General features: G+C 37.3%; 1 protein-coding gene across 3 annotated transcripts in view; it reads left to right on the top strand.

The window, feature by feature from the left end:
* Positions 1-13,038, top strand: part of RAB27B (RAB27B, member RAS oncogene family) — a 183,667-nt gene that overhangs the window by 146,625 nt on the left and 24,004 nt on the right. Inside the window, exon 1 of one of the 3 annotated variants that reach the window (XM_058438316.1) lies at positions 9,626-9,764. The exons of 1 other annotated variant lie outside the window; for it this stretch is intronic. In XM_058438316.1, the coding sequence (XP_058294299.1) occupies positions 9,739-9,764 (26 nt within the window). In that variant the 5' untranslated portion in view covers positions 9,626-9,738. Of the gene's footprint in view, positions 1-9,625; positions 9,765-13,038 lie in introns of those variants that run through there. One more of the 3 variants, XM_058438314.1, reaches the window with a different exon arrangement.

The raw sequence follows: 13,038 nt of genomic DNA, 5'->3' as shown, positions 1-13,038 counted from the left end.
CAGGAAAACTCTTGAGTTTAGCTATTAAAAATCTCCTTCTCTCTGCTCCACTGCTTGCAGTTTAGGTTATTGGAAACTTATAAAATGAAATTTGGATTTGGACTTTCATTTTTAAAAATTAACAGAAACGAGTTAGGAAGAGCATTCTTTGACACTGGAGGAGTAGAATGATTCCCAAGAATTTCTTTGGGACTGGACCATCCATAAACTGGAAGTGTCAGATACAGCAAATCTATTCTTTGTGAATGACAGCTTTTTGTAATCTTTTTTTCCACTAAAATGTTACCATTTACCTTTTAGTGTTTGACTTAATGTAGTAAGTTATATGTGTCCTTTTGTTCAAAAATATGAGAAACTAACATGTCACTTTTTAATGGAAATTGTCATATTTTTTCCTGGCCAGGAGTAGGCTTCAAGGTGGTGACTTTGCAGAGATGAGATGTAACATACCCCAGTCTGTGTCCTTTCTGAGTGCCACAAACTTTCCTTTTAGATCAAATCTGGAAAATACAGGCAAAGCTAATTCATAACAACTGTCTTATAACAAATCTTAGTTTGTAAGAACTACAATTCTTGATGTTTATTTTATTTTATTGCTGAATTTGTGATTCTTTTTCAGTAAGAACAGTCACTGTGAATATGAGTAGTCAACAGGATATGTTTCCATATGAAGTTTCCCGTCTCAACTTAATGAAAAGTTGAGCAAAAATATAATGCAAAATTCTAAGTAGCGACCTTTTTATAAGTGTAGTTTCATCAAACCATCCACTTTCAAATATTTCATGACTTTCGTCCGCCAAAAATTTCAATTAACCAAAAAAAAAAAAAAAAAATCACCAATTTGAAAGCTAAAGAATATTGTAGAATTGGGAATGGCACTCTCCGTTGTCAGAACCTTAGCAGGCTCTGAATGAGGCACCAAGAATCTGCCTTCTGCTCTGTTCTGATTAAATTTTAAAATGCACTAAACAGCACGAAAGGTGGTCATAGCTGTAAATGTCTTTGTGCTAATGATGACTTTTCTCACTAGTAACAGCTGGGGAATGAAACTCGACAAAGACAAAATTATAAATGTTTTATATCAGAAAACACTACGTGAGTTTGAAACATGGTCAATCGATTAGGTTACTGCCAAGAAGTAAACAATAGACTCATTAAAGCTGTAATTAGTCATTGTTGACATATTGTATTTTTAATCAGAGCTCCAGTAGGGGATGAAGTGGCTGAAATCATCTAGTGAAATAATCTAGGGCTTTGTGAAATAGAAGTAAAACCAGATTTTAAAAACTCAGCCATGCCTTTCCCCTGAGATTTCTATACTACCTTTGTTCTCATGAAGTTGGTGACTTCAATTAGGTTAGTAAGTAGCCTATAATAATTGATTAATTGTTTTGTATTTTTTTTACATTGGGTACTTGTCAAAAGGGTTTTGTGGTTCCCTATTTCTTGGCATGTCGAGAGTGGAGAGGAATTCGTGGTGAATTCCTCTTCAAGGCAGGGAGCCAGATACGTTACATACTCACGACTGCAGATAAACATCCTAAGAATCAAAGGTTAAGTACTTTTTCCTGTAGTTGGTAAATGGCTAAAATTGAGCTTCTAAACTCAGGGCTGTGGATTCCAATGCCTGCCTCTTTCCATTATACCATTAACAACAATGACCCTTCAGATCCCACCTCATCTGCCACGGCCCCCAGAAGCTTCTGCTTCCATCTAAGCCGAATCTCCTGTAACCAATGACACTCATGCACATTTTACTTCCAGGACCACCAGTCTCCTCATTCCAGCTCTCCCTCTCTCCTTTCCCTATCAAAGTCCAGCTCTCATCTCATCTCCCCATGAACCCCTCCTGATTATTTCTGCCCACCCAACCAAACATCCCTTTATGAGTTTTTCCTCTCTCCTCTGAACTCCTCTGTCAGATTTGGAGCCCTAGATTTTCTGAGGTAGAACTCATTCCAAATAAGTTAGTAGATGAAGAAACATTTTCCCCAATCACATAAAAGTTAAGAATCATATGTAATTGCCTCCCTTATTTTCTGTTCAGCTTCAAATCATGCACATCACAGAAGGAAAATTCCAAGTCAGAAATTTTTATTTCTATAGGCATCTATGTAGGGTAGAAAGAGCCTGGTGAAACAAACAAGCACCTTCTTTGGACTAATTCTATACTCTGTAGATATAATCTCCATTTTCCAGTATTTATTAAATTCATAAAATGCTTCTTGTAAAATATCCGCTAAAACAATGATTAGCCAACATTCTTTTTCTAACGAGATCTTGGCTTTTCTTTGGAATCACATGGCTCTGTGAGTTATCTAGAATTTTATTTAAGTGAGAAATTTTTAATGAAATGACACATCTTATTTTCATAGATATTTGCCTATGAACCCACAGATGCTATCTAATTCAGCTTCTCCACATCTCAGGAAGGCAGAACTTGTGGGCAGATATTTTGATTAGTTTGTCCTTTCTCAGATAATAAAGCAAAGCAGTGGAACTTTGGCAAGACTTCCTCAAAGCAGCAGCCAGCTAGAAAATGAACTCAATTTGCAAGTAATATGCCAATGTCAGAAAACTTAGTAAATCATTTTATTAAACAAGCCATATCTTTAATTTAAAACCAAATCTTTTCCTCTATGGAGACATTGTTTAGGAGTAGAAACTTCAATTTGCATACATAAATTTAATATCCTTTCACATATTATATAACTACAGAGAAAAGGGATGGATTATCTGCTTCACTGAGGGTGGCATATCATTTTCATGATAAGGGCAATGAATCATGCTGTGACTGGTGCTGGTTAGCCCATTGAATCAGGCGCCTATGGTGGGAAAGGAACCATCTTCCTAACTAAGCACTGTTTTAGGAAAAGATATGTCTTTATAAGTGTGGTCTACTCTTCTAGTAGCTGTAGAGTGAGACTTAGGAATCATTCATTGGCAGTGAGGAGTTTCTGGGCTAAGAGGTAGGGCAGTGCTTCTTAACCCTGGCTACGTGTTGGAATCATTAGGGACAGTGTTAAAAGGTACACATGCTTTTGTCATATCAGAATTCAGATTTACAATACTTAAATTGGTGTATGGCCTGGGCACTGGGGAGTTTTTAAAGCAGCCAAGTTTGAGAACCACTGAATTAGGAAAACTCATTTTCCTGTCTTGGTGACTGATCTCAGGGAAGGCATTGGCCTCTTTGTGTGTACTTCCTAGTCTGCTCGATGGACATTGGTTCTGCTTCATCACATCACAAGTGTTTTCAGTCTTAGAAGAGACATATGTGAAAGATTCTTTCAATATACAGCTTTACAGAATTTCGAGCAATTTGCATTTTTCTTGTTCCCTAGCTGGAGTCCTGGCAGAAACGATCTAGGAAAGCATTTAAAGAAAAAAAAAAAAATCATGACTCCCTTAGAAAAATTGAGTCATGCAACCAACTTAAGAAGACAAGCAGAAAAATTTTTGAAATCAAATGATAAATCTTTCCAAAAATTCTTGAAGTGAGTTTATTTAATCCAAACATTTATATAACATCTCAGTGCATCTGTTTTGAGTGAGTAAAATTATAATATTTTGGGGGCTACTCCTAATTTTCAGGGAAATTTAGTATTTGTGAGGGAACAAAATCGTATGTAGTGGGGAAAGCATATTAAAGACACTTATAACAGTTTTCAGCAGAAGGAGAAATCCGCAAGCTATGTGCCAAGCTTTGCTGATAGCCATCAGTAAGGAGAAATCACTCTAAACTGCCACAGGATCAAATTATTAATAGATAAATGGGCTCCTTTCTTGACCAATGGGTTTTCTACACTGGAATTGGGTGCTGAAGGGGTTTACACAATCTCAAGATTCTGGAATAGTGCCCTATAGACATGTCTCAAGGTGAAGGAAGAGGATGGAGAAAAATGGTTTTCAGACCTGGCTGCTTTTCTGTTGATTCCTACTGGAATACTTAAGCTTCCGCGTGTCCAAGACCTGCCTGAAGACACTCTGTTTCAGCTTATCCAGAGAGTCCCTCAAGTTGGTATTTGTAAACGTCACAGGGAATACTGATGATCCCCAGCGTGGGACCCACTGGATTATATACACACTCCAGTTCTGATCCAGTATTGCTTGGCAGTGCCTGGATCACCAACCTGCCCTGCTGTTTCTCAATGATTTTCAATTACTCAGTCCTGATCTGTGAGCGCATGTGCACAGAAGATTGGCTGTTGGAACTTTGTCAAATAACAAACATTTTTATAAATAATAAATTACTTTATTTGTGAGAAATTATTTGTGAGAATTATTTTTTAGTCAAGGTTGTTTTGGCTATTCTGTGTCCCTTTCATTTCCATGTGAGTTTTTAAGATCAGCTTGTGATTTTGGCAAAAAGGCAACTAGATTTTGAGGAGGAATAAGTTGAATGTGTAGTGTTGTGGCATTGTTTTAAAGATTAAATGTGTTAATCGTTAGTGTTTGGTGCTTAGACTAAATGATAATAGACTCAGATGATACTAGAATAATGATAAAACAGTGCCTGATTAAGTATATATATGATTAAATATATAGATGATTAACGGTATATATGATTGAATAGATACATGTATATCAGGCCCTATTGTATCATTTTCTATTACCATATAGAATTAGAAAATATTCTTTTCTAATTTTCGATAGAAATGTATTTTATGGCCTATAGATAAAATGTATTCTATAGGCAATTTCCATTTGGTTTCAGGAGGGTATTATTGTTTGAATATGCATGATACTTACTAGTAAGTAACTACAATGCAAACAAACATTGTGGAGCTAGGCCTGAAAAATTATTGTAAGAGAAAATATAATATTCTTACCTTGTTGGAGTTTTTAATAACAGCTTTATTGAAAAACAATTCATGTATCATAAAATCTACCCTTTTAAAGAGTACAGTTGAGTTTTTTTTTTAGAATATGCACAAAGTTGTGCCATCATTACTATTTAAATCCAGAACACGTTCACCGTTCCCCCACAGAAACCCATATCCATTGGCAGTCATTCCCCAATCTTCCTCTCACCAGCCACTGACAAAAGCGCCTATACATTATGCCTATATGGATTTATCTATTCTGGGTATTTCATATGAATAGAATCATAAAATATTTGGCCTTTTGCTTCTGATTTTGATACTTTAACATAATGTTTTCAAGGTTTATCCATGTTGTTGCATGTATAAGCACTTCATTCCTTTCTATGGAGAATAACACTGAATTGTACATACATGCCACATTTTGTTTACACATTCAGTGGATGGACATTTGGTTTGTTTACAATTTGGGGCTATTATGAATAATGCTGCTATGAGCATTCATGTACAAATCTTTGAGTAAATATATGTTTTCCTTTCTTTTGTGTCTAGACCCAGAAGTGGAATTATTGGATCATGCATTAAATCTATGTTTAAATTTTTGGAGAATTGCCAAACTGGTTTCCAAAGTGGCTGCTCCATTTACATTCCCACCAGCAATATAGGAAGGTTGCAACTTTCCACATCCTCACCAACACTTGTTACTGTCCATCTCTTTATACCCATCCTTGTGGGTGTAAAGCAGTATCTCACTGCGGTTTTGACTCATACTTTTCTAATAACTAATGCTGTTTTGTGTTCTTTTCATGTGCCATTTATATGTAGTCTTTGAGAAGATATCTCTTCAAAGCCTTTGCTCATTTTTAAAGTTTGGTTATTTGTCTTTTTATCAAGCTATAAGAGTTCTTTTTGTAGTCTGGATATAAGTTCCTTATCAGATATATGATTTGCAGGTATTTTCACCCAGCCTAGGGGTTGTATTTTCCTTTTTATCATGGTGTCTATTGAAGCACGAAAGTTTTTAATTTATTTGTTTTTTTTTCTTTTTTTGAGTCTAAGAAATCATTACCTAATCCAGAGTTATGAAGACTTATTCCTATATTTTCTTCTAAGAGTTTCATAGTTTTAGCTCTTATATTTAGGTCTATGATCCATTTAAGTTAATTTTTCTATAAAAGCTTCTTTGTTGAAAGGACTATTCTTTTTCCCATTTATTTTTCCTGCCACCCTTGTCACAATTGACCATAAATGTAAGAGTTTATTTCTAGAGTCCCAGTTGTCTTCCATTGATCTATTTGTCTATCCTTATGCCAGTGCTACACTCTCTTGATTACTGTAACTTTGCAGTAAGTTTTGAAATTGAGAAGTATAAGTCCTCCAACTTTATTACTTTTCAGTCAAGATTGTTTTGGCTATTCTGTGTCCCTTTCATTTTCATATGAATTTTAGGATCAGCTTGTGATTTTTGTGAAAAGGCAACTAGATTTTGAGAGGGATTAAATTAAATGTGTAGTGTGCATTGTTTTAAGGACTAAATGTGTTAATTATTAGTGTTTAGTGCTTAGACTAAATGATAATAGACTCAGATGATAATAGAATAATGATAGAACAGTACCTGATTAAATATGTATTATATATGATTAAGTATATATATGATTAAATACATACAAATACATCAGGCACTGTTTTATCATTATTCTACTATCATTTGAGTTGCCTCAAATATTCTTTTCTAATTTTTGATATTTTTGTTAATTTTACTGCAATGGCCTTTTGTGTGTGTGTGTGTGTGTGTGGCCTTTTTCTCTTCGTAGTCACAATTTGCTTTGCTTGATAAAAACTTATTAGATTTATGTGGAAATTATGTTAGTTGGTACATAAGAATTACCAAGTATACCTGTCTGGGGAAATAACCATAAAATTCTATACCATAATGTTGTAAAAAACTATCTATGAAGTTTCCAGTTACCCTTTATGGATTTCATGAGGCCTTTAACTTGAGAGTAATCTCTGAAGGTGCCCTATTCCAAACCATGAAAGAGTTATTCTTCCTTTGGCTTAATAGGCTGTAAATTGGACAAGGAGCCAAATTTTCCCCTTCCTTGTCATCAGTGTGAGCTGAAGGTTGATACGTGGATATGAAGCAAAATTCTTTGATCCATTTGCTATTTGATTTTAAGACAAGTTAGCATCCATAGGTCTTCTTTTGAAGAATTTGGAGGGAAATGCCGAAACTACACCTTAGAGTTAAATAAGCTAATGTTAAATGTTCATAACTTTGTTTCAGTGGATATAGAAATACTGAAATTGAATATGCAATAAACACTTCAACTATAGGCCAATTCACTGAAAGACCCTCTCAGCTGGTTATCAGGATATATAAGCAGGATACCTTCATATGGTAATTATATGGCTTTCTTTCAAAACTGGAATTCATAGGTTGGAAGTAAGTTATGCAGGATATCAGATTTGAAATAGCAGTTCTGTCCATGGCCCTATCCTAGCTGTAACAGTAGGTATGCTTTAATTTTCTAAACTTTAAAAAACAAAGACAGATACCTCAGGCTGTATTATCAGCATTCTGGAAAGTTTTATTAGTGAGAGTTTTATCAAAAACAAAAAAAACCCAGAATCACTATGAGTGTGTTTTGAGATCCCCCAGCTAAATTAGGGTTCCAATCCCAGACCTGCTAGCAACACTGTCCCAAAGGGAAATGAAGGGCAGCTGGACTTGGGTGTTTACAGTGTGACTCTCAGGGGCTTCTTGTGGGATCCTTCTCCTCCCCGCCTCCCCACCCCGCCCCCCGCGCCCCATGTTCCAAGCTCCAAGATGGAGTCTCGCTCTGTAGCCCAGGCTGGAGTGCAATGGCGTGATACCTTCTCACTGCAACCTCCGCTTCCTGGTTTCAAGTGACTCTCCTGCCTCACCCACCCTAGTAGCTGGGATTACAGGCATGTGCCACAACACCTGGCTAATTTTTCTGTATTTCCAGTAGAGACGGGGTTTCACCATGTTGCCCAAGCTGGTCTCAAACTCCTGACCTCAGGTAATCCGCCCGCTTTGGCCTCCCAACGTACTGGGATTACTGGCGTGACCCACTGCGCCCGGCAGGGATCCTTTTACCTGGCAGACGGCCAGATGCCTAGTTGTCCCACCTGTGACGGGGAGGGGAGGGGAGGGCAGGGGTCCCTCAGACAGGTAATGTTTATACTGACAGATACTCTTGTGGCTCTTGTCTGACCTGTGTCCAGTTTATGCCTGACTAACCATCATTCTGGCACTGGGAGCCAAACCATTTTTTCTCCTCAGTGTCCTGGAGAAAACCCGATGTGGCGCAGCTCCTCGTGTTTTAGATGGAAGACACCAATTCAAGCCACCACCATAACGGCGAACAAGTTCAAAGGTTTTTATGTACAGATCCTGGGCAGGGAGGGCGTGATGAGTCAGTGAAACAGTCCTTCATCCCCAAGTCACACAAGGCAGGAATGAAGAGTCAGAGAACAAGAAGAGCAAGTAGCACGTGGCAACTAGTGTATATAAGGAGTAGGTTGTGGGTCACACTGAAGTATTGGGCAAATGCCTGAACAGTCTCTTTAAAGGAAAGAGCAGGAAGTGGGGAGCCCACTTTCTTTGGTTTAAGTTTAAAAACTTATTTTAACCGAAATAACAACCAAAAATGAGTTTTTGGTTAAAATAAGTCTTTGTTTTATTAAAATAAAAGTGGGAGAGATGCTAAGTGGGAGAGGTACCTCTAAATTCTTATCTCTGGCCACCAGATTGAGCCAATTAGGTGCGGTGTTCTACTACTCATGTGCAGTCAACAACCTCGGCTGTGCTATTCCCATTGCAGAGTGGTGCTGAACAACAGCATTATTAATCAGATTAGACCTTATGCAATCATAGGAGCTGGCTGGGCATATCTTTCTAAGCCTGGTGCTTTTTTCTTTTCTTTTCTTTTCTTTTCTTTTCTTTTCTTTTTTTTTTTTTTCTGAGATGGAGTCTCGCTCTGTTGCCCAGAATGGAGTGCAGTGACGCTATCTCGGCTCACTGCAACTTCCGCTTCCTGGGTTCAAGCGATTCTTCTGCCTCAGCCTCCTGAGTAGCTGGGATTACAGGCGCCTGCCACCAGGCCCAGCTAATTTTTGTATTTTTAGTAGAGACTGGGTTTCACCATGTTGGTCAGGCTGGTCTCAAACTCCTGACCTCGTGATTCACCTGCCTCGGCCTCCCTAAATGCTGGGATTACAGGCGTGAGCCACCATGCCCGGCCACCTGGTGCTTTTATGTCTTATGAACCTGAAGTTAGCAGAACCAGAGGCAGCAAAGAAAGATGGACATGAAGTGGAGGAAGCAAGATTCAATAGGAATCCATAAGAAAAAATGAGAACTTGCCTGCCTCTCTCACCACCTCAAACCTCAGTAGTGCAAATGACTTACCAAAGAAACTGGTGGTGTCCCGTGGAACTGCACACACACCTAGTGATATAGTTTGGAGATTTGTCCCCATCCAAATCTCATGTTGAAATGTGTTTTCCAATGCTGGAGGTGAGGTCTGGTGGGAGGGGTTTGGGTCACAGGGTTGGTTCCCTCATGGCTTGGCGCTGTCTTTGTGATAGTGAGTGTGTTCGCACAAGATTAGTTCTTATTAAAATAAAAGTGGAAGAGATGCTAAGTAGGGGAGATGCTTCTAAATCCTTATTCTGGCCACCAGCTTGAACTAATTAAGTGTGGTGTTCTACTTCTAAGGCCCAGTCAGGAACCTTGGCTGTGTCATTTCAAAGTGTGTGGCACCTTCACTTTATCTCTCTCACTTGCTCCTGCTTTCGCCATATGATGTACCTGCTCCCCTTTTGCCTTCCACTATGATTGTAATCTTCCTGAGGCCTCCCCAGAAGCCAAACAAATGCCAGCACTATGCTTCCTGTAAAGCCTGCAGAACCGTGAGTGAATTAAACCTTTTTTCTTTATAAAGTACCCAGTCTCAGATATTTCTTTATAGCAATGCAAGAAAGGCCCAGTACACCTAGCCCTCAGCATAACCTTGGGCACACTCTGGCACACTTTGGCATTGCACACATTTATCATTTATGTTTCCAAGAAGGATGTGACATTCTAAACTCTCAGTTCTGTTGTTGTTGTTTGTTTTTTGAGACGGAGTTTCTCTCTTATTGCCCAGGCTGGAGTACAATGGCGCGATCTCAGCTCACTGCAACCTCCTCTGCCTCCCGGGTTCAAGTGATTCTCCTGCCTCAGCCTCCCAAGTAGCTGAGATTACAGATGTGTGCCACCCTGCCTGGCTAATTTTTGCATTTTTAGTAGAGACAGGGTTTCACCATGTTGGCCAGGCTGGTCACGAACTAACCTCTCTGTTTTCATTAAGAGGTATTTTAGGCTATCAGCATTTAAAAATGTTTCTCAATTACTTATAGCCCATAAACACAAGCCCTCACAAAGGCTTCTCTGAATCTGAAACAGCAAATTTGTGTAGTACTGTTTTGTTCCTCCTGATCATTTTCTCATCTGAAGACAAAAGCCTAAATTGTTTTAACTAACCCTGAGATTTGGGTCTTGTCTGCAAAACAGTGTTTTAAAGGATATTTTAATTAGGGATTCACTTTCTATCCATGGATATATGTGAACTTCGGGGATAATACTAGCTCTTTGCTTTCATATTGTTCTCAGATGGAATCCATTTGGAGTATCTGTCAATATTTTTCTGCACCTGGGAACAAAATAGCTTTGTGCTGGTTTGGGTCCTGCTGAGTTGTAATCATTCGTAGCAGGGAAATGCATGACAAGCGTTGATCTGAATGGATCAATATTAGTAAACAGTGATTAAAAAACGCATTCAATTCAGGCAAAATGTCTTAGATCATGGAAAAATCCTTTCCCAACACTGATTATAAAACGTTATTGACAAGCGTCAGAGTTCCCAGCAAGAATGTTCCTTGAGCGTATTTGGGTTTTAGCAAATTCATGTCCAGATTTTCAAGGTTCACTAGAAATTGACCCCACAGCACTTGTCTTTTAGTGGGTGTATAGAAACTGGAGTAAAACTGGAGAAGTGCAAGAACTCATGGACAGCAGAATTGTGGGTGTGATTAAATTTAGAAGATAGAGCAGTGCTGAAGAGGACATTCTAAGCGAAAAGTGAATGGTGGTAGAAAATAGGATTAATAACCTAGGCTATATTATTAATAAAAATAAACCCTTGAAGAAATAACACTGGTGCTTTGTTTTCCACAGCCTTCCACAAATAGGTTCAAATATATAGAATTAGAAATGTCAAGTAGGAAATAAGTATCAAAACAGAGGGAATTTTAAAAATCATGTGAAAATAGTTTGTACAACTCCATATAAGTACATTTGAATTCCTAGATGAAATGGTTAATATTCTGTAACATTTCAGCTTTACAAAACTGACCTAAGAAAAAACAGTATTAAATGGGCCAATTACCAAAGAAAACAGAAGATAATTCAGAAAACAGTCCCAGACAAAACCACCAGGACAACGTGGTTTTACATAGAATTTCTTTCTAACATTTAAAAATCAGATAATCCCAAGAATACATGAACTATTTCAGAGCACAGAAATGATGGAAACATTTTACATTCAATGAAGTTAATATAATGCAAAGGTCAAAACCAAAGATTGTTTCAAAAACAAGATAAATTTTACTTATGAATACCAATTTTTAAAATTAGATAAAATATAAGAAACAGAACCCAACAGCACATTAAAAATGATACATCATGAACAAGTAAAATTTATTTCAGAAATGTAAAGATGATTCTACATAATGAAATCCATTAAAATCCAGCTAAGGAGAAAAATCAGAAGATCATCTCAATAGAGGAAGAAAGTGCAATCGACAAATTTAATATCTACTCATGTTAAAAGCAGCCAGCATGTTGCTTAATGGGAAAACACTAAAAAGTTTTCAATTAAAATCAGAAACAAAGAAGTCTACTCCCCACTGCTACTCTTTAATTTTATAATAGAGGTATTGGCCAGTGAAAGTGGATAAGAAAAAACAAATAGAAGCATAAGAATTTGAGAGGAAGACCTAAAGCTCTATTAAGAAAGGATATGATTGTACATCTAGAAAATTCAAAATAATAAATTGAAAAACCATTGAACATATGAAAACATACTTGACATTGATTTGTTGTAAGTGAAATACAGGTTAAAACATCATTAACACATGATTTCAGACCTATCTAATTAAAAAGTCAACTTAATAACCTTCTGTATAGAATACACCATGCCAATTGTGGTAAGGTTGAGAGATCTTGTTCTACAGATATGTATTGAATTATTTATGAAAAAACATTATGATGTCTGACATTTGCTTCAAAATAATCTGTTAGGTGGAGAGTTATAGGGCAGATGAAAGAAGAATGGCCATATATTGATAATTTAGAAGCTGAGTGATTGATTATACTATTCTCTCAAATTTAGTATATGTTTGAAATTTTCTACAATAAAAAGTGAAAGAATATTCATATAGTTTCAAAAGATGCAACTAAACTAAGCCAAAGGAAAATATGCTATTTAGAGAAAAAGTAATTTTTTAGTTGATGTTAATTTGTATTTGCAATTTGATCTGAAACCTTTCATATGGGCACTCATCAATTAATTCTAAATAGTCTTTAAGAAGAGTTGAAATAAAAATTCACTGCCTTCCTAATAGAACAAAATGCTAAAAAAAAAAAACTAAAGAAACTTCCCCTTCCCTCAGAAATGTGCCTTCTGTTCTCTTGGTAGTCTGCAGGTCCTTAGAGTACTTTAGCCACCCATAGTTTAATTCTAACCTTCAGGACATAAATGTGGTTATGGGAAAGAATATATCATAGTCAATTAGTGGGAACCACCCTGAGGCTATCATTCAGACAGTGAAGTGCTTGCTGTGAGAGTTGCAGATCTGAAAATGTACCTACTAAAGCCTGACATAACCCAATCCAACAAAGATAAATGAGGAAATATTAAACATCTGCTTATCTTGTGCTTGACAGCTTTATTTTTCTGAAACTCTGTACACGGAATGCAAAGAAATATCGCTGATACCTTATCTGCCTACTATTTTGAGCTTTCCGAAGTGTCTTAAGACTACTAAGTTGCCAGCCGGGCGCGGTGGCTCACGCTTGTAATCCCAGCACTTCCGGAGGCCGAGGCGGGCGGATCACGAGGTCAGGAGATCCAGACCACGGTGA

Source organism: Hylobates moloch, unplaced genomic scaffold, assembly GCF_009828535.3.
Source record: "Hylobates moloch isolate HMO894 unplaced genomic scaffold, HMol_V3 SCAFFOLD_5, whole genome shotgun sequence".
NCBI classification, from domain to species: Eukaryota; Metazoa; Chordata; class Mammalia; order Primates; family Hylobatidae; genus Hylobates; species Hylobates moloch.
This window is presented reverse-complemented; position numbering and strand designations above follow the sequence as displayed.